We start from the raw sequence: 27,138 nt of genomic DNA, 5'->3' as shown, positions 1-27,138 counted from the left end.
AATCCCATCTTCCGGAACACTGAGAAGGTGAACGACCAGCGCAGCCTGTCAAACGCCTTCTCGGCGTCCAAGCCCAAAGCCAGCATGGGAGTCCCACAGGCCTTCACGTGATGTAACACCCCCAACAGACTTCTAGTATTAAAATATGTCTGCCGAGACGGGACAAAGCCAGCCTGATCTACATGTATTATAGAAGGGAGGATTTTTGCCACTCTAATAGCTAATAATTTAGCGTGGATTTTTACATCCTAATTTAGGAGGGAAATGGGCCTGAAGTTCTGGGGTCTGTCAGGAGTTTTTCCGGGCTTGGGGAGCGTGATAATAAGGGCTTGTAGATTCTCGGACGGTAAGTTCCCAGAATCCATAGCTACCTGGCAAAAGTTTTTCAGGTACGGGCTTAACAAGGTCTTAAAATGTTTATAATAATGATTCGCAAACCCATCCGGTCCAGGGGCCTTGTTGCTGGGAAGAGACGCAATCACCGCCTCTACTTTCTCCGTTGAAATAGAAGAGTTGAGAGTTTGAAGCTGGGTACTATTTAGCTTAGGCAGATGTAGGGAGTTCAGATAGGAATCAACCATGTCTCCCAGTTCTGTCAGAGTAGGATGGGAATTTTTTTTAATTATATAGGTCATAATAGTACGTTTGGAACCCATTTGTTATATCTAGAGGGGAATATAGCTTCTCCTGAGAGGTAGGATGTATAAGGTGCGGAAAGCGGCTTTTAATGTGACGGGCTTTAAATTTAGCGGCTAAAATCTTTCCAGCTTTATTATCCTGGTAGTAATACCTAGCTTTAGATTTCTGCAACATTTTTTCGTAAAAAAAAAAAAAAAAAGCATATAGCTTCTTTACCCTGGGTTCACACCTGAGCGTTTTACAGCGCGTTCAAACGCGCTGTAAAACGCTTAAGACATGAAAACCAATGCTTCCCTATGGGAAGGGTTCACACCTGGGCGTTTTACAGCGCGTACGAACGCGCGTTTGTGGCCATAGGACACTGCAGTCAATGACACAAACGCGCGTCAACTATTACAAAAACGCGCGTAAAACGCGCGTTTGAGGAACGCTCAGGTGTGAACCCAGGGTAAATCCTGTCTAAGACGTCTAAGTTCCTCTGCCAGTGAGGGAGTGGGGTTCGAGACAACCCTTTTAATGTATCAGCCATTGAATGTGCTAATCCTATTTCAGATGACATTATTTTTTTTTTATATATTTTTTTTGCAAATCGGACAGAAAATACTGCTTATGTCTGGAGCAGCTTTGCTATGTGGTCTGGATTCAGAAATATCCATCAACAAGGCTTATCAATATACTGCAGCAGATGTGTACACTGTGTGTGCAGTAATAGTGGCAAATACTACGAGGTATATGATAGGAAGCAGAAATGATGAAACTGTTCATTAGAATAGATAGATTTTTATAAAAAATATTACAATAGATAAGCGTAATATGAAATACAGGCACTAGTTACAGGTTGTACATTATATACAGAGTTATACATTAGATATTATCATTAGACGAACGTCTGATGTGTAATGTGATAAGTTGTCGCCTCATTGGATCCCATTTGCCTTCCTTAGCTGCACATGAAGTTCTGACAACAAGCCGTATTTCCTGATATCTCCCCTTCCCCCATTCACACTTCTGACACTTATCTATGACATCTCAGAAGTTTGACATTAGTTTTAATATATAATATAGATTTAACGTTTTTGTATTTTTTGTACAGTTGTTTTCCTGATGTCCTATAGGGGCTTCATTCTTGTACAATTATGTAATATCTGGAATTTTCCTTTAGGCTGGGTTCCCATCACGTTTTATCCCTCTGTTTGACATATACGTTAGAAAAAAAAAGGATACAAAAGCGCACGCACAAATCAAAATGGACATCACAGGATTACAGGCTAAAATACAAATGAACACTAGGAGTGAGGGCCCTGCTCACAAGAGAGGGAAATGGGGTGACGCTAGAATCACAGTTTTTAGCTTTTTGGTATGTTGCATAGAGCGCCCATCCTGCTTATTCTGCCCTATATAGAATTATGTGTTTAAAAAAACACTCCAGCAGAAGCACAACTGTCCATACACCCCTGATTGTCTATCGAACTGTGGACTTCTTATATGTAAATTGTACTCGCATGGCTGCCGTTCAGCCTCCTGTCTGCTTCTCATCAGACGCCATCTTTCCCTATATATTGCACCTCTATGCCAGCGATCGGCAAGCTCTGCCACTCCAGCTGTTGTGAAACTACAAATCCTAGCGTGCTCCATTCACTTCTGTGGAAGTTCCAAGAACAGCTGAACAAATGTCCATGCTGGGAGTTGTAGTTTCACAACAACTGGAGTGCCGGAGGTGGCTGATCCCTGCTATCAATGTCATGATGCCCCCGCACAGCATCACTTTGGCAGCTAAAGCCAGTACCATATCTGTCTGCGGGCAGGACGGTGTGATTATTCTTTCCTCCATTTTCTCCAAAATAAGCTAGGAGAATTATACAGTCAGGGAGGCTGACTTGTCATCTTCACCAGTATAACTGGGAGATATGGAGTACTTCTCTGTGCAGATTTATCTTATAGGAAATTCTGGTACCGGTATAAGTGACACATAGATACATAAAGGCTCAATAAAAAAAAATAGTGTCACTGAAGCACCTCCGATACATAAAGATAAAAGCAGCAAAAATATATATATTGGAACACATGGGAAACTTTAGTTTTGATTACAGTTTCCCTTTAAAAGTAATGCAGGACAGACCTTTAGATGTGAAGTCACACTTCGGTTATGTGAAATGTTGACTACACGTCTATAATACAGTATAATATATTGCCTCAAGATACTGTATTTAGGCAAATACTGACCTGTGTAGTAGGTGGCTCCACGAAAGGGATTGTCTGACTTCAGCAAATGGCATTTATCATGTAGAAAAGTTAACACAAGGCACTTACTAATGTATTGGAATTGACTATATTGCCTCCTTTGCTTGGCTGGATTATTTTTCCATCGCATTATATATATTACGGTTTGTTTCCAGGGGCTGCGGTCGCCGCCAAAGCGCAGATACGAGATGGCCAGGACGAGAGCTGCTGTGCATGCGTGTCTATGCGTGCTCCCACAGTCCCAGCCTCCAGAGAGGCCGGCGCTTTCTCCTATATTGTGCAAGCACAACCACCACTGCTGGATTGCAGGGTGGTCGTAACCCCTGGATACAAGCGGTGTGTAATGTGATGGAAAAAAGAATCTAGCCAGCAAAGAAGACAATATGGACAATCACAATGCATTAGTAAGTGCCTCGTATTAACTATCTCTACATGATCAATGCCATTTGCTAAAGTAAGACAACCTCATTAAAGTAATTAGATAACTGTACTGTGTGCAATACATTCCCAAAGGGCATGGTCTGTGAATTGTCAATGTAGTTGTGGCATAAGGTTTTTCTATGCACAGAATAAAATAAAAAAAAGCACCATTCAGTTGACTTTTCTGGTTTGGTTTCACTCTAATGGCACTTTCATGCTCCAGGGTTGGCTTATGCTGACATAAGTTCCAGTTCCACGGGGTAGTGGTCACTCACTTCTAAAGCCTGCAAAAAGGTATAGATAAATGATAAAACTATAGTTAAAAATAAAAACTGTATAGTACAACCACTAATTCACAAAGCCAGAGCCAGACTACAGTGGTATTTGTCTCTGGGCACCTTTCGTTACCTTTCTTTTCAGATTTGTGATTATTACCTGCTCTGGTGTCAGTTTGTATTTTTTCTGAAAGTTGAAAATTTTTGCGGAGTCGGGCACTATGGCGTTGTGCAGGTCTTCACCGCTGATGACAATTCTGAAAAGGAAAACGGGTGAATAGAGTCCGCTTTATTTTAGGCTACTTTCACACTAGGGTTTTTTGCGGATCCGTCATGCATCCTTCAATGCAACCGCATGCATCCATCTTGAACGGATCCAGTTGTATTGTGTCTTATATAGCAATGACGGATCCGTCATGAACACCATTGAAAGTTTATGGGGGACGGATCCGTTTTCTATTGTGTCAGAGTAAACTGATCCGTCCCCATTGACTTACATTGTGTGTCACGACGGATCTGTCTTGCTCCGTACCACATCAGGGACAGAAAAACGCTGCTTGCAGCGCAACCAAACGGAACGGAATGCATTTTGGAGCATTCCGTTTAGTTCAGTTTTGTCCCCATTGACAATACATGGGGACAAAACGGAAGTGTTTTTCCCCCGCTACTGAGATCCCATGACAGATCTCAATAGCGGAAAGGGAAAACGCTAGTGTGAAAGTAGCCTTAAAGGGGTCATCCAGCTGGTAAAATGTTTTTAAAAGGGTAAGAGCGAAATAAAAAAAAGTTGCCTCAGCAATCCCACAATGCCCCCGTTCTGACGCTGTGGGGTTTCTCTGCTGGCCTCTACCTTCTGTTCCCACTCGAGGTAGAAAAGTAACCGCTCAGTCAATCGCTGGCGGAGGCTGGTCAGTGCTGCAGCTAGTGATTGGTTGTATGGTCACGTTTCATGTGTTGAGAGGGATCCTGGAAGCATCACAACATGAGTGTCTGGAGATTGGTCAGGTGAGTATAACTTTTTATTATCTCAAGCCATTCCAATAGTTTTTAACCCATTAAGGACCAGGCCAGTTTTCATTTTTGTGTTTTTGTTTCCCCACCCCCATTGAAGAGCCATAATTTTTTTTACATTTTCGATTCATATTTTTTTTAATGGCATTTAATTTACCATATATGGTATTGGAAAATGGGGGGGAAAAAATCTATGTGGGGTGAAATTGCGAAAAAAACAAAACACAATTCCACTAAGGTTCACTCCACAGGAATTTTTTTTATATTTAAAAAATTTGGACATGGCGATGTCCGTTATGGTTATTTTTTGTTTTGTTTATTTTTATATGTGAAATTGGGAAAGAGGGAGTAACTGAAATTTTTCAGATTACTGTGTTTTTTGTTTTGTTTTTATAACTTTTTAATAACTTTTTTTTACTTTTTACGCTGTAATTTTTAGTCCCCTTGAAATCTTCTGATAGCTTGTCCCAAAGACTGCAAGAGAATACTATTGCAGTCTATCGCACTCCAGCTGTTCAGAAACTACAACTCCCAGAATGCTTTATTCACTTATGTGGGAGTTAGAAGAACAGCCAAGCATATTTGCACGCTGGGAGTTGTAGTTTCACAGCAGCTGGCGTGCCGAAGGTTGCTGATCCCTGGTCTATAGGATTCTGATAGGCTTCCTGTAAAGCTGTGCTTTAGCCACAGCTTTGCAGGCAACTAGCCATGGCAGGCATGGGACCTTTCACAGCGGCCTCTGAAGAGTTACCGGTAAATGACCAGGATCGGCATCATCCTAGGTCCCGGTGGGTGTCTGCTGTATTATACAGCCGGCGCCTGCCATATATATCGATGAGCTCACTTCATACAACCCCTTAACGCTAATAACGTTACATATATGTGTGCATTAAGTGGCTAAATATTTTTTGCTTGCCAGAAAACCCCTTATTCACTAGGTTATAGTCCACGAGGTGACCACTATCCATTCACCGAATAGCACCAGTTTGTCATAGCAGATACTATGAAGTAAAATCAAGACTGTCAGATGAGCGGGGGCACCAACAAGCTTTTCTACCTTGTCCAGGGTATGTAAATACAGGATTAGGGTAGCAATCTGAATGTTAGCTCCAGGTGAAGGAATGCCAAGCTACGACTGGTGTGGGGTAATAACAACTAATGGGGCTTTGTAGCATCTTTCTATTTCATTTCTTATTATAACAGTATAACACTCATCCACTGTGTCTTTGGATTCTTGCAGTTACCTGTCATATGCACAGTCGGTTTTTCCCACAGTGGTGTCGACATCATGCGGTATGAGCCATGTAAAATCCTCACTTGTGTACATACGAATGCTGTCCCAGTCGGATTTAGTGACATAGCTGCAGTCAGCATTGAAATCTCCCAAGAAGATAATATTCTATAAAATACAAACAGTTAAAGGGGTTTTCCAACCCTATAAAACATTGACTAACCCATGAAACGGATAATAAAATGCTAAAGCTTCCAAGTGCCCCAACGATCTCTGTTCAGCTGTCACTAGCAATGTTGTGTCGATATGAGGTGATCGGTGCAGTCAATCACTGGCCTCAGTGGTGCTGTTATGTGACCACTGCAGCGAGCAATTGGCTTTAGTAGTCACCTGTTAACACGCTATCACTGGAGGCTTGTAAACAGAGACCAGTGGGAACCAGGGAAGCATCCGCATTGATACTGTATTGCTTCTTTTATTATATATATATATATATATATATATATATATATATATATATATATATATATATATATATATATATATATATGTTTGATATGTTTAATGAGGCTGGAAAAAACTATTTAAAGGGGTTGTCCGGGTTCGGAGCTGAACCCGGACATATCCCTATTTTCACCCAGGCAGCCCCCCTGATATGAGCATCGGAGCATTTCATGCAGCAATGCTCTCCTTTGCCCTGCGCTGAATCGTGCAGGGAAAAAGGCTTTTTATGGAGATCCGGTGGCGTACCGGGGTCTCCATAGAGTAAGCTAAGTGGAGGCTTCCGCCTAGCAGTGAGCGCGCTGACATCACTGGCACTGATGGGCAGGCTTTAGCACTGCCCTAGCCTGTAAAACAGCTAGGGTAGCGCTAAAGCCGGCCCATCAGTGCCAATGACGTCACCAGCAACACTGATGGGCTGAAGCGTCCACCTAGCAGTGTGAAAATATAAACAAACAAGCCCTTGCCCTGTGCAGGGAGAGCATCGGAACACGAAATGCTCATGTTAGAGGGGCGAAAATGGGGGATATGTCCGGGTTCAGCTCTGAACTCCGACAGCCCCTTTTAAAGGAATTATCTATTTTAGGGACTTTTTCTTAACCACGTGCTCTGTCTGGTATTACAACTCAGCCCCATTCAATGTATTGCTATGTACTGCAATAATAGACATCATCCATGGACAAGATAAGAGCTGACCATCCTTTTTAGATATTTCATTACTGTTATATGGCATAAACTTCACTCTATATACTTTCTGGAGTCAAATATCCATATTCTGTCCTAAATCTTTGCAGCAGGGACATGGGTATCTTGGCTTGTGCTGCACTTTCAAAACTGAGAAGAGCAAAACATCATGTACCATACTACAGATCCATGAAGCTTCACAGTACATCCACCTTCCCCCTCGATACTTACATCAGTTTGGAATTTCTCACATACGTCCTCGTAGACATCATACAATGCATCTATCTCCCGAACAGCATCTTTAGGGGCAGAGTGCAATGGGACCAGCACAAAGTCCTGAATGACTGGAACAAAATCATCAGTGTTATGCTATAGAATAATCCATTGACTAGTAGCAACCATCAAAAATATAAGGCTAATTTCACACTGGCGTTTTGGCTTTCCGTTTGTGAGATCCGTTCAGGGCTCTCACAAGCGGTCCAAAACGGATCAGTTTTGCCCTAATGCATTCTGAATGGAAAAGGATCCGCTCAGAATGCATCAGTTTGCCTCCGTTCAGTCACCATTCCGCTTTGGAGGCGGAGCAGCGTTTTGGTGTCCGTCTGACGAAACTGAGCCAAACGGATCCGTCCTGACACACAATGCAAGTCAATGGGGACAGATCCGTTTTCTATGACACAATAGAAAACGGATCCGTCCTCCATTGACCTTCAATGGTGTTCAAGACGGATCCGTCTTGGCTATGTTAAAGATAATACAAACTGATCCGTTCTGAACGGATGCAGACGGTCGTATTATCTGAACGGATCAGTCTGTGCAGATCCATGACGGATCCGAACCAAACGCGAGTGTGAAAGTAGCCTAAAGTCCACCAGTACTCATTATGGAGACGTATTACCTAACATAAAAAATCTGTTTGATGGCCCTATTGTTCTGACCTGTCTCGGGAGCATTGAATGAGACCACAAAGGGTTCCCTGCTGAAGGTGTCTTCTCCACTGTACATGCTGTGATCGTGGTAATGGTAGCTGTCCTGCACATTCACTTTGTCGTTCCTGTGGGGATTGCAATCCAAGTTATTGGGACACGTCCATTAAAATATTTTATTCGTATATTAACAACCTATATTTTAGGTCAATTTTTTTTTACTGAAAAAATAGGATGAATGGTTTTCTAGAGAACGGAATCATGGATCGGAACCCCACGGAAGCACTACGGAGTGCTTCCATGGTGTTTCTGGCCTTGCCTCCGCACCGCAAAAAAATAGAACATGTTCTATTTTTTTGCGGTGCAGACGTATCACTGACCCATTCAACTTGAATGGGTCTGGATCCATCCCGGCCGCGGAACGGACGTTGCCCGTACATTGGGTACAGCAAATTGCCGTGTGCATGAGGCCTTATACTAATTTCTGTCCTGTTTTTTTTTTTTATAACTTCCTATGTGTCAGTACTTATGGCGAAGAGTCTCGCTTAACACTCTGTCAGACCATCAGTCAGACCAAGGAGGAGTGGTGAATCAATTAGAGCTATGTTATCCCAGTAGTGTGGCTGGTCAGGGCTTCTCACATTATAATATGATCAGTGCTCTGCTCCCCTCTTTACATGTTTATGTCGGCCTAGCATGAGAACCGTAGATGGAGCTGTCATTTTCTCAGCCATTCCAGAAGGAGTGTGCTCATCTAAGAGTGTAGAGCCAGCTACAGACAGTGTTCTGGGGATCCCATTATGTCCATGACCCATGGTGTCTTGCAGCTCTGGGGTCCATGGTTAAAATCTGACCAGGGACAACATCTGCATGGAGTTTGTACGTTAGTGCCATGTTTGCGTGGATTGCCTCCCACACTCAAATTTTATTTTACAAATAGGCGAAATTTACCCTAGTGTGTGGTGGTTGTAAGCGCCTATACAGCTGACACTGACTTCCAATGGAGTCGCCCCAGCAACCTAACTATCCCTGTGAGAAAAAACACATTACAAATATTTGCCATTGTCACCCTATGACAGGCCTATCTTTAGGTGACCCTTCCACCGAACAGGGATTGTCCAAAGCCCACAATGCCTATTGTTATCCTTGTCTCGCCTGACAGGTTTAGCCTGTAAGAAGCATACACCTTCATGTCATTATTCTGAGTTCTGCAATTAATGTCCTAAGTCTAGAAATTTACAGTAGGCTGTACAGACATCTTAGGCTCTTTTCACACTGCATTGGGCATACATTGAGAGGATTTCACTGTATAGACATAGCCTATAGGCTCCTATGTTAAAAACATATAATGTGTAGTATGATTTTATTTTTTAACTGGATGCCTCTGTATGAAATAGTTCTGACCAGTAGTATATACCAATGGGGGCACTCTTTTGGCCTCAATTGAGTGATTGGGGCCTATGAAAATGTTTGATGTATGTGGCAGGAGCTTTACCGGTGCATACAGCAAGAAGGCACTGCAAATGGCCTTAAACAGCATAGCCATTACTCAGCAGTCTGTGTCATCGTACCTTGTGTTCTGGGCTATATGCCAACACAATCGCTACAATATGCTTTAAAGAACTAAAACAGTATTGTTTCAAAGTTAATATAAAGCTATAAATCAGTAATTCAATAAGTCATATGGTCATAAAAAAAATAAGTAAAACAAAAAGAAAATAAATAATGCTTTAGAGAGTCAGGAACTTTAGTAAATTTGTCAAATGTTTTTGAAGAAAGCATGAATGACTGATTCACACTAGTGATGAGCAAAGCGAGCTTTGGATGTTACAGCCAAAGTTGCTTCGTTCATAACTTCGGATTCAGGGTCCGTTCACACGTCTGCAACTGGGTCCGCATCCGCACCGCAATTTTGCAGAACGGGTGCAGACCCATTCATTCTCTATGGGGACAGAAAAGATGCGGACAGCACACAGTGTGCTGTCTGCATTTCCGTGCCGCGGCCCCAAACTTCCGGGCTATGGTTCCGCAAAAAATAGAACATGTCCTATTCTTGTCCGCAATTGCGGACAAGAATAGGCAGTTCTATGGCGGGTGGCGGCCGGGTGTATTGTGGATCTGCAATACACTACGGACGTGTGAATGGACCCTTATACTGTATGGCGTTGCGTCTCTGTACAGTATTAGAATGCATGGACTCCAGTCAGGTCATTGATTTTTAAAGTGGAAAACCACTTTAAAACTTGGAACTCGAACTCTAGTACCTCAGAACCGAACACGAGTTTGGTTTCAAATTTTAAAGTAGTTTTCCACTTTAAAAATCAATTACCGAATTTATTCAATAAAGTCACGAGCGACTTCATGAATAAATAACTTGGGCTCATCGGAGCCCATACATTTGAATACTGTACGGAGACGGATCTCTGTACAGTATTATTCCGAAGTTATGAATGAAGCGACTTTGGATGTAACATCGAAGCTTGCTTCGCTCATCACTAATTCACATCAATATCATAAGTTATGGCCTGTACTTCAGAATTCTGGCTTCAAAAACTTTCAGAATAGTCTAAGTGCTACACAGGTCTTCCATGCAGCAGAGAGCCACGCTCCTGCCCTAATGGCATTGCAGGTATGCCGATAGTGCCCACGGCATGTAAGGAGCTGCTCTCTCGGCTCAAATACGTCAAGTGATGGAATCCCTTTCACTAACTGATACTTGGAGGGAACACAATGGATCGCAGAGGAGCTATACCTACTACTCTCCAGCACATCAAATGTGTATACTCACATTGATATGATCCTTGCCTCTGCGTCTGTCCTGCCCTACCTGTTATACTCCAGGCATATAGTATCGCCATGGTCTGATCATGATGTGGTCATGGCACAGTTTGCTTTCACAGGCCCCAGCTATGCTTCCTACTCATGGAGACCTAAGTGAATCGCTCTTAACTCGCCCAGCCATTCTCGATCAGCTCCACACTGACCTGCAGAATTTCTATGCTTTGTCTCCTACTCCGGAGACCAAGCCTATATTACTATGGCTTACTCGCAATGCTTTCTTTAGGGGCAAGCTAGTGGGAGTAGCCTCTCGATTGAAAAAAAGAAAGGGACTCCATACAAATTGCACTAGAGGAGGCAAAGCAAAGTAGGTTATCAAGAGCTTATCAATGTAATCACTCTATATATCTGCCCAAAGCAGTAAAAGATACTAAGCTACAACTGAATATGCTACTATCTAACAACACAGAGAAGGCTCTCCGCTGGATTGCCTCCTGTTACTATAAATATGCTAACAAACCCGATAAGATGCTGGCCCGTCAACTGAAAACCAGGCAGAAGATTAATCAAGTATACCAAATCCGCACCCAAAATGATTATACCACTTTCAATCCTGATACCATTTATGATACCTTCCAGACGTACTATCAGCACCTATACTCCAGACCCCTAACGGGTCCTGGGGCCACGGAAGACTACTTTCTAACATCAACCCCTCTCCCATGGGTTTCTAAGGAGGCATTGACGGACTTATGTGGCGACATCACCCCAGAGGAGGTGGAATTACACCATCAAAACATTGAAGATAGGTAAAGCCCCAGGGCCTGATGGGTTATCAGCACTTTATTACAAAAAAACTTGCCCCTCTGTTGGTCCCACAGATCACCCAATATTGTAACTATCTGCTGCAAGGTGCCACGCCACCTTCAGAATTCCTCTCTGCTAAGATTACTGTCACACCCAAACCGAATATAGACCCTTTATTGCCCTCTAATTACAGGCCAATCTCCCTTCTCAACCTAGATAATAAGATTTTTACTTCTACTCTAGCTCGTCGCCTTAACAGATTATTACCAGACATCGTTCATAGAGACCAGGTGGGATTTATCCCAGGCAGGGAGGCTCCTGATAATATCCGAAAAGTTCTGAATATAATCCACGAGGACAACAGGACTCATACCCTCTTAGCTATTTTAGCTCCGGATATAAAAAAAAATCTTTTGATACTCTGGATTGGGATTACCTCTCCAGAGTCATGACCCCCATGGGCATTGGGGGCCCATTCCTGCGTTCCTTATATTCTACCCCTGAAGCCTATCTAAACCTTCCTGCGTCCCATTTTTCACCCATCCGGATTCAGAGGGGCTCTTGTCAGGGATGTCCCTTGACTCCGGCTCTTTTCGCTCTTGCTATGGAACCCCTAGCTCTCCACATCAGATCTCATCCCGATACTACAGGACTCCCTATAGGTGGCCTTGAGCATAAACTGAGCTTATTTGCCGATGACCTCATCCTCTCCATTACCAATCCCATAATTTCCTTCTCCGCGGCTTCAGGGCTCTCCATTAACCACTCAAAATCCGAGCTTCTCAGACCCAGTCCCTCTTATCACAAAAATTCCTATTTCAAATTAGACATAACTTTATCCCGTATCTGTGAATATCCCTGCCTGATAGGGTCTATTCAACTAATTATCCTCCTCTATATAGTAAAATTAGAGAGGACCTTAGAGGCTGGCGGTCCCTTCCAGTCTCTTGGGTGGGTAGAATTCATATAATCAGGATGGTGGTCCTCCCCAGACTGCTATACTTATTTAGAACTCTTCCTGTACCGGTGCCCACTTCAGATCTAAAATGGCTGCAAACAGACATTCTAAAATTTATATGGCTAAATTTTAATTTTCTAAGCGCACAATGTATCACCATAAATCCCAAGGGGGCCTTTCAGTTCCTGACCTTCATAAATATTATAAGGCTGCTAGACTAGCACCACTGTTCCTGACACATCTCAACCCTAAAGAGCAACCGTTGTGGATTCTGTTGGAACAGACCCTGCTTGCCCCGTATTCTTGGAGGGCCCTGATCTGGTCTAGCCTCCCATTCCCGACTATTGTTCGAACTAACTCTACTATCCCTCTAATCTCTGCTGCTCTGGAGGTCAGTTAGGTGTAAGTCATCCCTATAGTCCACTAGAATATATTTTAGGAAATCCTGCGTTTCTGCCTGGCCTTCAAGCTCACGCATTTGATTGGTGGAAATCCAATAACCTTTGCTCCCCGCAAAAGTTCCTGATTAGAGGCAAACTGTTTCCCCTGGCGGACTTCAGGGAAAGGTATGATCCCCCAGTGAGGGAACTATATATGCCAACCAGATCTTCTCAGTTCCTACAATCCATCCAGGCATCTACTGGAATCTTTAATTATACTCCCTTTGAAGGCTCTATTGCCTACTCTCTACACAAGCGAGGTTTTACTGTCAAGAATATATGGAACACTTAATGATATGGCTGAGGGATCTAAGTTGCCATATATGAAAGCATGGGAGGAGGACTTGGAGGTGGAATACTCGACTTCTAGATGGTTCCAGCGCTCCCAGACTCTCACTAAGGGTTCTTGGCAAAACATCAATAAAAATACTACATAGGACCTACATGGTTCCAACAGATTTTTATTCATATGTAAATTAGGGCTCGTAAGTGCCCAGGGGCGCCGTTCACCTCGTTGGTGCCCAGGCTGTTCTGCCTCTTTTCATCATATCCCCGCCCCAGCCTCTTCCTCTGCCCGCCCCGCTCTTCCTTTGCGTTCTCCTTAAGTTCTCTGCGTCCTCCTTCTCAAGATCACGCTCCTGCGCTCTCCATTGCTTGGCCGGGGCATGCGCAGTAGCTACTGCGATGCTGTGCTCACAATGGGCATCGCAGTGCACATGCCCCGGCAAAGCTATGAATAGTGCAGGCGCGGGATCTTGCTGCAGAGAAGGAGGACGCAAAGGAAGAGCGGGGCGGGCAGAGGTGCCGGAGCTTCACCCCCATCCCCATTACAGTCAATGAGGACGGAGCGGCGGCACGGCGAAATAGCGGCAGGACTGATCCGACAGGGTGAACAGCCTGTCGGATCCATCCTGCCGCTAATGTGAAAGTAGCCTAAGGGTAATTTCACACTTGCATCAAAGTTTTCCGGTTTTGAGTTCCATCCTAGGGGCTCAATACCGGAAAAAAAACTGATCAGTTTTATCCTAATGCATTCTGAATGGAGAGCAATTCGTTCAGGATGCATCAGGATGTCTTCAGTTCAGTCCTTTTACAGTATTTGGACGGAGAAAAAAAACGCAGCATGCTGCATTTTTCTTTTCGGCCAAAAATCCTGAACACTTGCCGGAATGCCGTATCCGGATTTTTTTTTTCATTGGAATGTATTAGTGCCGGATCCGTGTTGACGGATCTGGTCTTCCGGTCTGCGCATGCACAGACCTTTTAAAAATGTAAAACAAATAAATACCGGATCCGTTTTTCCGGATGACACCGGAGAGACGGATCCAGTATTGCAATGCATTTGTGAGACGGATCCGCATCCGGATCCTTCTACAAATGTTTTCCGTTTGCATACAGATTGCCAGAATCCAGCAACGCAAGTGTGAAAGTAGCCTTAAGCAATGTATTGAGGGTGAAAAAATTGCAGAAAATGTCTATGTATGCTATCTATTAGAACAATTTTACATATGAGGAATCTCACCTGTAAACAAACAGGTAACGCTCTTTATAAGTATCTCTTCCGAGACAGTCGCTGACCACGTGGGAATAAACGGGTCCTGAACTCTGGCTGAAAATGAATAACAGGTTTGCAATTAGTACCGTAATTATATAGCCTAGTGTGCACTGTTTGCAACACATTATCAATACAGAAAATAGTGAACTGGCCTTCTGCTATGTGAGGATTTTTATTTTAAAGGGGTTCTCCCAAAATGAACACTATCCACTGGGACCCCCACCAGTCTCGGGAACAGGAGTCTCACTCATGTCCCCTGTTTGAATGAAGCAGTGGTCAAGCATGTGCGTTGCCACTACAATCAAAGTCTAGGGGACGGAGATAGCTGTACATTGAGATAAATTGAATGTGTAAAGTAAAACCCTTTAAAATGATGAATGTTTGTCCTTTTAGGACAGGAGGCCGGTCCATATGTGACAATAAACAGGAGTAAGGCTGGGGTTACACAGTAACTTCACCCACGTCAAGCACGTTGCGATCCTCATCTTGATTCAACCCAAAACTCACAAAAGTTTTTAGGTGATTTTTTGGGTCATGGATGCCTAAAAAATAGCAAGAAAGATCTAACCTGTTCAGTTCTGTCATCAACGTTTCGACTGCACTGAGGTCGGCATCACGGACTTCCTGTATTAGGGCTATATCATACCGCTGCAGTATCTGAAAGTGGGCATAAAAGATACTGGGAATAACTAACAAGCACAGACACAGAACCAGCCAACCACATGTAAGCAATTGCCTTAATCGACTGCTACATTATACTCTGTTCCTGTCTATCTCTATGCACATAGCGTAATTAGTACTAATGATCTTGTATCTAGGTTTAATGTACTTTTTGAAACCTTTTTTGAAGTGTAACCTATAAACCAACTGACTTTCTCTCTGGTGACCACCATTTGTCTACAACTAGTTATGTAAAGTGCTGCCCATAATTATTCATACCCCTGGCAAATGTTGACTTAAAGTTACTTTTATTCAACCAGCAAGTGATTTTTTGATGGGAAATGACATAGGTGTCTCCCAAAAGATAATGAGACGATGTACAACAGGCATTATTGTGGTAAAAAAAAAATCATTTCTTAGCTTTTATTTACATTTGAGCAAAAAGTGTCCAGTCCAAAATTATTCCTACCCTTCTCAATAATCAATAGAAAAGCCTTTATTGGCTATTCTTCCTATAAGTCAGACCAGCTTTTTGCAGGTCCCCACAGGTATTTTTGCCCATTCATCTTTAGCAATGAGCTCCAAATCTTTCAGGTTGGAGGGTCTTCTTGCCATCACCCTGATCTTTAGCTCCCTCCACAGATTCTCAATTGGATTCAAGTCTGGACTCTGGCTGGGCCACTCCAAAATGTCAATGTCATTTCTTCACCACTTTTGCTGTGTGTTTTGGGTCATTGTCATGCTGAAATGTCCACTGGTGCCCAAGGCCAAGTTTCTCTGCAGACTGCCTGATGTTGTCGTTGAGAATCCTCATGTATTGCTCTTTTTTCATGGTGCCATTTACTGTGATTAGGTTCCCTGGTCCATTGGCTGAAAAACACCCCCAAAGCATTAGGTTCCCACCATCATGTTTGACAGTGGGGATGGTGTTCTTTGGGTTGAAGGCTTCTCATTTTTTATGCCAAAAGGAAACATCATTGTGACCAAACAATAAAATTTTTGTTTCATCTGACCATAACACAGAAGACCAGAAGTCTTCTTCTTTGTCCAGATGAGTTTTTGCAAAGGCCAAGCGAGCTTGTGTGTGCCTTATCTGGAGAAGTGGCGTCCTCCTTGGCCTGCATTGTGCAGTGTCTGTTGGATTGTCTGCCTTGAGACATTGCCACCAGCAGAGCCCAGATTCACCAGGATGGCCTTGGTGGTGATCCTTGGATTCTTTTTCACCTCTCTAACTATCCTCCTGGCCAGCACAGGTGTCACTTTTGGCTTCCGACCACGTCCTCTGAGATTTTCCACAGTGCGGAACATCTTGTATTTTTTGCTCATATGTAAATAAAAGCTGAGAAATGTATTTTTTCCACAATAATGCCTCTTGTACATCGTCTTATTATCGTTAGGGAGACACCTATGTCATTTCCCGTCAAAAAACTACTTGCTGGTTGAATAAAAGTAACTAAGTCAAAATTTACCAAGGGTATGAATAATTTTGGGCAGCACTTTATATTGCAGTGGTCACAGAAAGCTCTATTAATATTGGGCTCTTCTGCCATATGGTGCCCATGTACAGCATCATATTACAATATACAATGACATGATATGACTTTGATTTTCTATAAAGGGCACTTTACCTTCAGTATAACTGTGCACACCTCAGGCTTTGCCATTTTAGAGTCTCCAAAAGCCTGAATGTTAAATGCTCCAATTTTTAATGCTGAGACGGTGCATGCAGCGAGCGCGAGTACGATCACCAGACGTAGCATCTCTGATGAGATCAAAACACAGAAAGCAATAAATCAAAATGAAAGGTTGCTCCACAAAAAATATTTTACAGTTCTCAAACCTGCACCTGAATCCAAACACTTTTGTAACTGTATGTAATTAAAATTTTTGCATAGCCACTGAGTTATTCAATAAAATGTATCTGTATAGCGCCACCTGCTGTTTGTTCTTTTTTTTTTTATTTCTTTGTCCTGCTCACTGAGAAGGCCGCACATGCTCAGTTCTATCCTTCTACTGCCTCCTGAGCTGTGATAGGACAGAGCATGGACACGCCCCCTTAGCTGCAGCAGAAAAGACACTCCCCTTGAGCGGTCAGCTTGATATAAATCTAGCAGAGCAATCAATGGGGAGATCTCTGGACCGATGTGAGGTACAGGGCTGGTTCTAGCTTTGTTAGAAAGAGGTTGTTATGTACTATGATGTCTGATTTTTACTTTCTACATTAATCAAAACATAACCTCTTTAACACTATGAGGAATTGGTGTACAGCTTAGGAACAGTTTTTGTGGCTCTGGCAAGGTGGTGGAGTAACCACCTCCAGGCACATTAGGGATTACTGCCATGTTTTAAGATGTGCTTAAAAAGCATCTGTCACCATAATCAACCCTATTAAACCAGGCATACTGCCCGGTAGGGTTGATCATGGCAAGTTAAATGACCCCTTTTTTCCTGCAATCAAATGTTCTGTTACAGAGAAATTCTTACTAGCCGAGCCCCTTGGAGCACAGCTTCACTTTGCCCTCTCCCCCATTGATTGACAGGGTCAAGAATCCTCACTGCTTCAATGCATCACCATGAAATCTCATGCATGTATAGGCTAGAAGAGGAAAAGAGGTGCTCCAAGGGGGATAGGAAGTGGTAGAGGGAGAGAGAGAAGGAGGAGAAGTGGTGCTCCAAGGGGGAAAGGGAGTGGCAACGGGAGAGAGGAGGAGGGAAAAGTGATGCTCCAAGTGGAAAGTGAGTAGCAAAGGGAGAGAGGAAGAGAAGAAGCGGTGCTCCAAGGGGGGTAGGGAGTGGTAGAGGGAGAGAGAGGAGGAGGAGACGCGATGTTCCAAAGGGGAAAGGGGGTGGCCACAGGAGAGAGAAGGAGGAAAAGCAGTGCTTCAAGGGGTTTAGGGAGTGTTAGAGGAAGAGAAAGGAGGATGAGAGGCGATGTTCCAAAGGGGAAAGGGGGTAGCCACAGGTGAAAGAAGGAGGAAAAGCGGCGCTCCAAGGGGGATAAGGAGTGGTAGAGGGAGAGATTGGATGAGGAGAAGCGATGTTCCAAAGAGGAAAGGGGGTGGCAATGGGAGAGAGGAGTAGGAGAAGTAGGGATGCTCCGAGGTGGAAAGGGATTGGCAATGGGAGAGAGGAGGAAGAGAAGAAGCAGTACTCCTAGTGATAAAGGAAGTGGCAACGGGAGAGAGGAGGAGGAGGAGGAGGAGGAGAAGAATCAGTGCTCCTAGTGATAAAGGAAGTGGCAACGGGAGAGAGGAGGAGGAGAAGAAGCAGTGCTCCTAGGAGTAAAGGTAGTGGCAACAGGAGAGAGGAGGAGGAGGAGAAGAAGCAGTACTCCAAGGGGTAAAGGTAGTGGCAACAGGAGAGATGAGGAGGAGAAGAAGTGCTCCGAGGGGTAAAGGTTGTGGCAACGGGAGAGAGGAGGAGTAGAAGAGGGCGTACTCTCAGGGGGAAAGTGAGTGGCAAAGGGAGAGGGGGAGGTGAAGAAGCGGTGTTTAGAGGGCAAAATGGAGTTGCAACATGAGAAAGGAGAAGAAGAGGTGCTCTGAGGGGGAACTGGAGTGTCAACGGGAGAGAGGAAGATAAGCAATGCTTTGAGGGGGAATAGCAGTGTCAGTGGAAGAGAGGAGGAGAATCAGTGCTCAAAGGAGGAAAGTCATTGGCAGTAGGAGAGAGGAGGGGAGGAGAAGAGGTGCTATGAGGGGGAAAGGCAGTGGCAACAGGAGCGAGGAGGAGAATTGGTGCTCCAAGGGGGAAAGGGAGTGGCAACGGGAGAGAGAAGTAGAAGCGGTACTGTTAGGGGCTAGGCCAGCTCCCCGATTCTCCAAGCACCTCATCTGCATAATGATAAAAGTAATAATTTTTATGCAATGGAACATCTAATTGCAGTAAGAAAGAGGTCATCTAACTCTCCATGATCAAACCCTACTGGGCAGTATGCCTGGTTTAATAGGGTTGATCATGCTCTTGCTAACTTGTTTTACAGCTTTCCACAGATCTACAGAAAGTCTAGTGACTGCTGTGATCTTAATATATTATTTACATCTTGTATTGTCCTGAGGTGTGTTACTACCTTCACCCTTCAGTGAGTTCTGGTGGCTCTCCTTCTTACAAGTATTAGTTTGCCTAAGCCTGGTTCAAGATGGTGACTGGGAGTGTGAGAGTTCAGAAACGCCAGATGGGTGAAGCAATTAGTCTTTAAAGGGGGCTTCTCTTCCAACCAACGGGAGAGGGTATAGACCTGTTAGCGATTGAGTGGTTTGAGTTGTGCTAGAGAAAAGCAGTGTAATGGAGGCAATCAGCGGGTGGAGTTCCCAGGGAGCCTCTATGCAACCTGTGTAAGTAGCTGCATGGGGACCTACAACTAAAAGACAGTGCAGAACTGTAGAGAGGCCGTATAGGACAAGACGTACCCCTGTATCAAGAAGGTCATGGAGACTGTTAATAGAGGGAAGGAAAGCCACCATAACCTTGATTGCCACACTCATGTATAATAACTAGTGCAAACAAGTATTACCAGTGGGAACCAATCAAATTTCTGCTTTGATTTCTTGCTAATGCAGAACTGAATACGAAATATGATGAGATTGTTTTTTTGAGCAACACTTCCCCATTCTTTGTGTATGACTTGCTTTTCTACAACTCTACTGTTGCCTACCTTTCCCCACAAGCCCTGTGAGTGGGGTGAGGAGACACTATCGGGACAGACTGTATATCAAAAACTCACACGCCATGCAGAATGCTGCCACTTGGGCATCAATGTATTTACATCAATGTATTCTTTTTCAATTGCTATTGCATTGCATTGAAATCTGCAGAGGAGCTGTCTGATGGCTCGGGGTAACCCTTATCCTTGCACTCCTGAGCGCTGATGTTGAGCGAACTTATGTTTTAAGTTTGGTGTCTAAAGTTCGGGTTCAGGTTATCGAAGAATCGCGTTATGGATTCTAAATTCCGTTATGGTCCGTGGTAGCGGAATCCATAACAGGATTCTTCGATAACCCGAACCCGAACTTTAGACGCCGAACTTAAAACACAAGTTCGCTCAACACTACTGATAACCACTCATTTAAAAAGGGTTGTCTCACCTCAGACACTGGTGGCATATCGCTTAGAACAGGCCCCCAAAGTGAATGAGAGCGCAACTACCTACATTAATTTCTATGGGAGTACGACTATTTTCAGCAGTCCTATAGAAGTGAATGGAGCAGTGGCCACACTTGTGCAGTGAGATCTCCATTAATTTTTATGGGATTACAAAAATAGCCGAGTTCGCTCACTCAATCATCTATTTTCCGAACTCCCATAGTAGATAGTTGAGAGCACGCCGCACTTTGGGGGCCTCATTCAAGCGACAGGTGGGACCCGCACCTTTATGACATTGGTAGCGTATCCTAGCAATATGGCACTGATGTGACACAACCCCTTTAGGGCTCATGCACATGAGTGCGTGTGCCCGTATTGCAGACCGCAAACAGCAGGTCCGCAATATACAGGCACCGGCCGCGTGCACTCTGTATCACGGATGCGGACCCATTGACTTGAATGCGTCCGCAATCCTCAAGATACGGAGTCAAGGCACGGATCAGAAGCACTACAAAGCGCTTCCGTGGGATTTCGGTCTGCAAACGGCATGCCCATGAACGGTGCCCGTGCACTGTGGACCACTATTTTTGGTCCGCATCACAGGGCACACACGCTCGTGTACATGAGCCCTTAGGCTGAATGCATATCAAACTGAGCAGCTACAAACAGCATCCCTCACTCTGGAGGATCCAGCTTATCTGTGCATTATATTGACAGCTCATTGACATCAATGGGAACTGTGTAATGCTTCATTTCTCCTACAGGGAATTTGTACACGGGCTGAGAAGTAATTAACACAATTAAAAAAAATTGCATTCATGCAGGAAATACTGAGAACTATTAAAACTATTAATGACCATACTAGCCGACATTATTACAGGTAATGCTCGTTGTCAGTTGTACATTTTGTATACAGGTTAATAATGTTTCGGCCTACTGATTCATATCACAGTCACACGGGTATTTACATAATGACTATACTCGTGCACTGCAATTATCATACCCACTCAACAGGTTGCATTGGCAAGAGGCCACATAAAACTAAAATCTGGTTATGCAGAGCTATACATGGTATAAAAGGTACACGGTATGTTGCAAATGCTTTTCAAATAGAACATTGTATTAACCATTTATGTTCAGTATTTAAAACAATACTGTATAAGATTACAAACCAGTACGTAATAATGAGCAAATTACAATTTGGGAGAAGAATTGATTACTAAGGCTACTTTTACACTTGCGGCAGTGTGATCCGGCGGGCAGTTCCGTCGTCAGAACTGGCCACCGGATCCGCCGATCTGCCGCTGACTGAAAGCATTTGTGAGACGGATCCGAGTGCATTGCAAGGACGGATTCGTCTCTCCGCTTGTCATGCGGACCGACGGATCCGTCTTGTAAATTTTTTCACATTTTTACTGATCTGCGCATGCGCGTGCCGGAACGACGGATCCGGCATTCCGGTATTCTGAATGCCGGATCCAGCGCTAATACATTCCTATGGGGAAAAATGCCGGATACGGCATTCAGGCATGTCTTCAGTTTTTTTCGCCGGAGAGAAAACCGTAGCATGCTGCGGTTTTCTCTTTTGCCTGATTAGTCAAAACGACTGAACTGAAGACATCCTGATGCAAACTGAACGGATTACTCTCCATTCAGAATGCATGGGGATAAAACTGATCAGTTCTGTGACGGAACTCTATGGGCTCTTTCACACTTGCGTTCTTTTCTTCCGGCATAGAGTTCCATCGTCGGGGCTCTATGCCGGAAGAATCCTGATCAGTTTTATCCTAATGCATTCTGAATGGAGAGAAGTCCGTTCAGGATGCATCAGGATGTCTTCAGTTCCGGACCGGAACGTTTTTTGGCCGGAGAAAATACTGCAGCTTTTTGCTCCGGCCAAAAATCTTGAACACTTGCCGCAAGGCCAGATCCGGAATTAATGCCCATTGAAAGGCATTAATCCGGATCCGGCCTTAAGCTAAACGTTGTTTCGGCGCATTGTCGGATCCGACGTTTAGCTTTTTCTGAATGGTTACCATGGCTGCCGGGACGCTAAAAGTCCTGGCAGCCATGGTAAAGTGTAGTGGGGAGCGGGGGAGCAGCATACTTACCGTCCGTGCGGCTCCCGGGGCGCTTCAGAGTGACGTCAGGGCGCCCCACGCGCATGGATGACGTGATCGCACGTCATCCATGCGCATGGGGCGCTCTGACGTCATTCTGGAGCGCCCCGGGAGCCGCACGGACTGTAAGTATACTGCTCCCCCGCTCCCTACTACTACTATGGCAACCAGGACTTTAATAGCGTGGCACACGTGGCACACCTCCAGCCGGCGGACGTCACGAGCGGCACCAGAGGACGGCGGGCTGGGAACTGGCCCGCACCTGCGCACTGCTCTGCCCATTATGGGCAGATTAACAGCTTTTCATATTGCGCATGCGCCGGCGAACTAAAGACAGCCGGCCGGCGCATGCGCAATATGAAAGGATGTTCCTCTGCCCATAATGGGCAGAGCAGTGCGCAGGTGCGGGCCAGTTCCCAGCCCGCCGTCCTCTGGTGCCGCTCGTGACGTCCGCCGGCTGGAGGTGTGTTTTTCTGGGCACATCGCCCGGTAACGCCGCCCCTGGGCACCTTCAGAAGGTAATTTGCATAAGTTTAAAAAGTGTTATTTTCATTGTCTGGGCGAGGGACACATAAGAGACAGGTATGATCGTAATGAGGGTTAAAGAGTCTATAACCTGATCTGAGCGGTCTAAAACGCTCAGATTAGGTGAAAGACTCCCTTTAAGTGCCAACAATGTAAAATATGTTTTTTTTTTGCCATTTTTCAAGTGGTCTTAAACTTTTGATCAGGACTGTATCACTCGGAATCTCATAATTCCTATCAAAGATTAGACTACATCCTCCTCACCTCTACGCACCTAACGAAAATGGTGAAATCCTCAATACTTAACATTGCCATCTCAGACCATGCCCCGGTCTCACTGTCCATAGTTATAGAATCCCTTCCCACCCGCTCTTTTACATGGCGACTCAATGAGACGATTCTCCAAGACCCGTCACACAAAGCCCGCATCAAGACCTTACTAAACAACTATTTCAAGCAAAACACACTCATGACTACACCTCAACCTATGATATGGGAAGCCCATAAAACAGTAGTGCGAGGAGATCTGATTTCACTATGCTCCTACCTCAAAAAAATGCAAGGATAAAGAAATGGAAACCCTAGAAAAACAGCATAAAAGAACGTTGGCCACCGCCACAAAAGCAGAATTGGCTGTCCAGAGAGAAAATGATGCAGCTCCTCTCTAAAGCATATCTTTATGCCAAACATAAAATGTATATACATGGCAATAAGGGTTCCAGACTTATGGCTCTGATGGCCAAAAGAGCTAGGGAAAAGACCTTTATTAAATCCATTAGGGCCACTAACGGACAACAGACCACCAACACAAAAGACATAGCGGAACACTTTAGACAATTCTATAAAGCCCTATAAAATCTGAGAATTGGAGAATCTAAGGAAGAATCTCACCTTAGACGACAAGATATAAACAACTTCCTACATACCTTATCTCTGCCCTCCTTAGATGAGTCACAATGCGCCCAATTAGCTACACCTATAACCCTCCCTACAATCAGCATTAAAGGAAACTCACTCTGGTAAAAGCCCAGGTCCGGATGGACTAACAGCCATGTATTAAAAATTATTCCAAGATATTCTTCTCCCCCATATGCTCTCCACCTTCAACCCGCAAACACTAGAAGCAAATATCACGATTCTACCTAAAGAAGGGAAAGATGCAGAGCAATGCGGTAGCTACTGTCCGATTTCCCTACTCAACGTAGACGTCAAAATACTTGCTAAAGTCCTAGCAAATCGCCTTAATCAATATCTCCCCTCACTAATTAATGCTGAACAGGTGGGTTTCGTAAAGACTAGGGAAGGCAAAGACAACACTCTCGGAATCTTGCATTTGATCCAGCTGGCCAAGCGAAAAAAGTTACCATTAACATTCTCATCTACTGATGCCGAAAAAGCATTCGACCGGGTCGACTGGATCTATATGCAAGCGTTATTACGCAAATTTGGCCTACCCGAGACCTTCCTCGGCTTCATCTCAGCTCTGTACTCTTGCCCTTCGGCAATGATAAGAGTTAATGGCACTTTGTCCCTTTCTTTTCAAATATCTAAAGGAACAAGACAGGGTTGCCCCCTCTCCCCACTCTCCTTTTTGTGCTCACAAGGGAAACCCTCATCCAAGCAATTCGAGAACATCCGGAAATAAAGGGGTTCAAAGCAGGAGGCACTGAGCATTCCACTGCAGCCTACGCGGATGACTTACTGGTTATCACCTCTAACCCAGAATCCTCCTTCCCCGCTTTGTCCGGTCTTTTCGACCAATTCCACCTGCTGTCCAACTTTAAAATAAATCCATCAAAATCTGAGGCATTAAACATCACTTTCCCACCCTCCCTCAGCAGTCAAAAAGGTTACATCCTTCCCATGGTCCTCCTCATCCATCAAGTATCTAGGTCTACAGATATCCCCATTACCTGAAAAATGGTACTCACTAAACTATGCGCCCATATTGCAGACAATAGAATCCACTCTATCATCTCATGGATGGGACGCTCCAACTTGCTTAAAATGATAATTACTCCCAAAATATCATACCTGATGCAGACACTGCCTATCTATCTTCCTCCCTCCTTCTTCCTTAAACTTCGCAGATCATTTCTGAAATACGTCTGGGACCTGGGCTCCCTGAAGGTCCTTCACACAGAGTACAGATATTCTTCCATATATAGAAAATATGGGCTAGAGAATGAGTCCACACATGCAAAACTTCTAAACACGCAGAATGGGGACTATATGTACTTTGCCCTTGCACATTCCACCCCGCTAATTTTCTCTTGGTTATGCGAAAGATGAATGTCAAGATTCGTTTTAATGGTTTTATTCACATTGTTAGCTGAACCATACCAGCCTCGCACAAGATATATATACGAACCCCTGGGCAAGTCGAGAAGACCATCATTGATGATAATTAGGTCAATAAACTGAAGCCCATACCACACCAGTGAGGCTGCAATGGGTATCCAGTGAACCACATTTGAGAATATTGTTAACAGCAAACTTTGTTATTTGATATGTCAACACCCAGTTAAATGTTATATACATTTCTTTACTATGCCAAAAAATGAATAAAAAGAGAGTTGACACAAAAATCTGCGACAGCAAATCCTCAGCTAACCAATCACAAGTGAACCCAGCCTAATGGGTACGGCCGCACATTCAGGTTTTCGGATGCCATCTTTGTCTTTGAAGCCAAAATCAGAAGTGGATCATAAAAGCAGAGAAAGTATATGGGAAGATATCCCTTTTCTTTTCTTTTATTCACTTCTGCTTTTGGCTTCATGAACTGCATAATAAAACCTGAACGTGTGGCCGTACCCTCAGAGGAGGAGTGCCAGTGACCTACAAATTGGGAATACTTAGTAGTAGGAGTACTAGAGATATAGGCATTAGGTCATAGAGGAGCACCAGAGGTAGATAAATTAGGGACCTTATAAGAGGAAGAGTCAGAGGTGTTACTTGTAGATCCCAGACCTCAGTGCAAAATCCTTAACAGGGCCCCCCACCAAACATGTCCTTTCTACAATAGTGGCATCTTCTTATGTGGCGGGCCTGAGAGCGTAATTTATAGCTAGGTGTACTAGAGGAGCCTGATCTGAACAATAGTAAGAGTATTAGAAGAGAATGATCACCAGACATAGACAAATTAGTAATTAATAGAGGATGAAGAATAGCTGTAATATAAAGTACAGAAGAGCTAGAGGATCAGCATTACCACTTACATCTCTAATGATCCTATGGAACGTATAATGAGATGTGTTCAGAAATAGAAGCAACAAATGAGAAACCTATGACTATATGGATCAAAACATGGTAAAATACACTGGTGAGTCAAGATGGGCCTAAGAATGGAGGACGGTACCATGTATTGAGCTAAGGGGAAGTCAAAAGGGGAAGAAAACCTTCACTGAGAACCCTTGTTGGGTTTAGAAGGAAATTGAGAGTAGAAGGAAGACAAAGCCCAGTCTGAGCTATAAGGCCAATGGAAGAAGTAGAGATATAAAGCACAGCGGTACTAGAAATGGAGAGCAGTAATCAAATCAAAGTAGAATTCTCCATAAAGTGTTGGAGTAGACAATTACATTTCCTATAGAAGATAGAGGAGTCTTGGTGTTTAAAGTGCAGACGGGTGGGAGTGCTGGTACCCAAGGTCAATGTAAAAAGTGGGGCAGGGGTTAGATAGAGAATAAGAGCAGCATACTTACTGGAAAGTGACTGGCAAGTCTGGTAAACCTGGTCTGTCTGCCTGATTCTGCCAGATGATAGTAGGCTCTCTAATTATTGTTGTTATTAGACATCAGGTTATATAGAATTTATCCTCCCACATTGACAGGTGACCCAGTGAGCAATGCAGCTCCTCCCAAATTTAGCTTGTCCTGGTAGTAAAGGCAGTGATTATGACAGTATGCAGGTGCACTCCATAAGCTCAAGGTTCACAGAGATAAGACCATGTGGTAAATGGGGACACCATTCACATCATATAATACCAGGATTTATTACCATAGTGTGGACTCCACCATGATAATCTCTTGCAGGGATCAGCAAACTCCAGCTGTTCTGAAACTACAACTCACAGAATCCTCCTTTCACTTCTATGAGAGTTACAAGAACAGCTAAGTAAGTGTGCATGCTGGGAGTTGTAGTTTCACAACAGCTGGAGAGCCGAAGGTTACTGATCCCTGATCTAGGAATTAGTACAACCTACCATACTGCAGATGGCAAGAGAGAGGGAGCTTGGGGGTGCTCCAGTTCCAGCATAAGGCTTCCCTCTCTCCCGCTTCCAGTTCCT

The 27,138-nt window shown here is 44.1% G+C and overlaps 1 protein-coding gene across 1 annotated transcript; it reads right to left on the bottom strand.

The window, feature by feature from the left end:
* Nucleotides 1-1,403: 1,403 nt before the first annotated feature.
* On the bottom strand, nucleotides 1,404-26,619 carry DNASE1 (deoxyribonuclease 1). The gene is made up of 9 exons (XM_044305054.1): nucleotides 26,555-26,619; nucleotides 16,755-16,888; nucleotides 15,035-15,123; nucleotides 14,434-14,520; nucleotides 7,941-8,056; nucleotides 7,234-7,346; nucleotides 5,831-5,985; nucleotides 3,736-3,832; nucleotides 1,404-3,584 (listed from the first exon to the last, which is right to left on the bottom strand). The coding sequence occupies exons 2-9, from the start codon at nucleotides 16,884-16,886 to the stop codon at nucleotides 3,531-3,533; spliced, it is 843 nt and encodes a 280-aa protein (XP_044160989.1). The 5' UTR covers nucleotides 16,887-16,888; nucleotides 26,555-26,619; the 3' UTR covers nucleotides 1,404-3,530.
* Nucleotides 26,620-27,138: the final 519 nt, after the last annotated feature.

This window comes from Bufo gargarizans, chromosome 8 (assembly GCF_014858855.1).
Source record: "Bufo gargarizans isolate SCDJY-AF-19 chromosome 8, ASM1485885v1, whole genome shotgun sequence".
Classification (NCBI taxonomy): Eukaryota; Metazoa; Chordata; class Amphibia; order Anura; family Bufonidae; genus Bufo; species Bufo gargarizans.
Note: the sequence above shows the minus strand (reverse complement) of the source record. Positions and strands in the feature narration are given on the sequence as shown.

What these genes read in the sequence shown, in the direction of transcription:
- DNASE1 (XM_044305054.1), bottom strand. Translation starts at nt 16,886, where the DNA reads ATGCTACGTCTGGTGATCGTACTCGCGCTCGCTGCATGCACCGTCTCA. An exon ending in TTGATGACAGAACTGAACAG is followed by an intron (nt 14,521 to 15,034) that starts GTTAGATCTTTC and finishes ATTCATTTTCAG; the next exon opens with CCAGAGTTCAGGACCCGTTT. An exon ending in ATTCAATGCTCCCGAGACAG is followed by an intron (nt 7,347 to 7,940) that starts GTCAGAACAATA and finishes ATTTTGTTCCAG; the next exon opens with TCATTCAGGACTTTGTGCTG.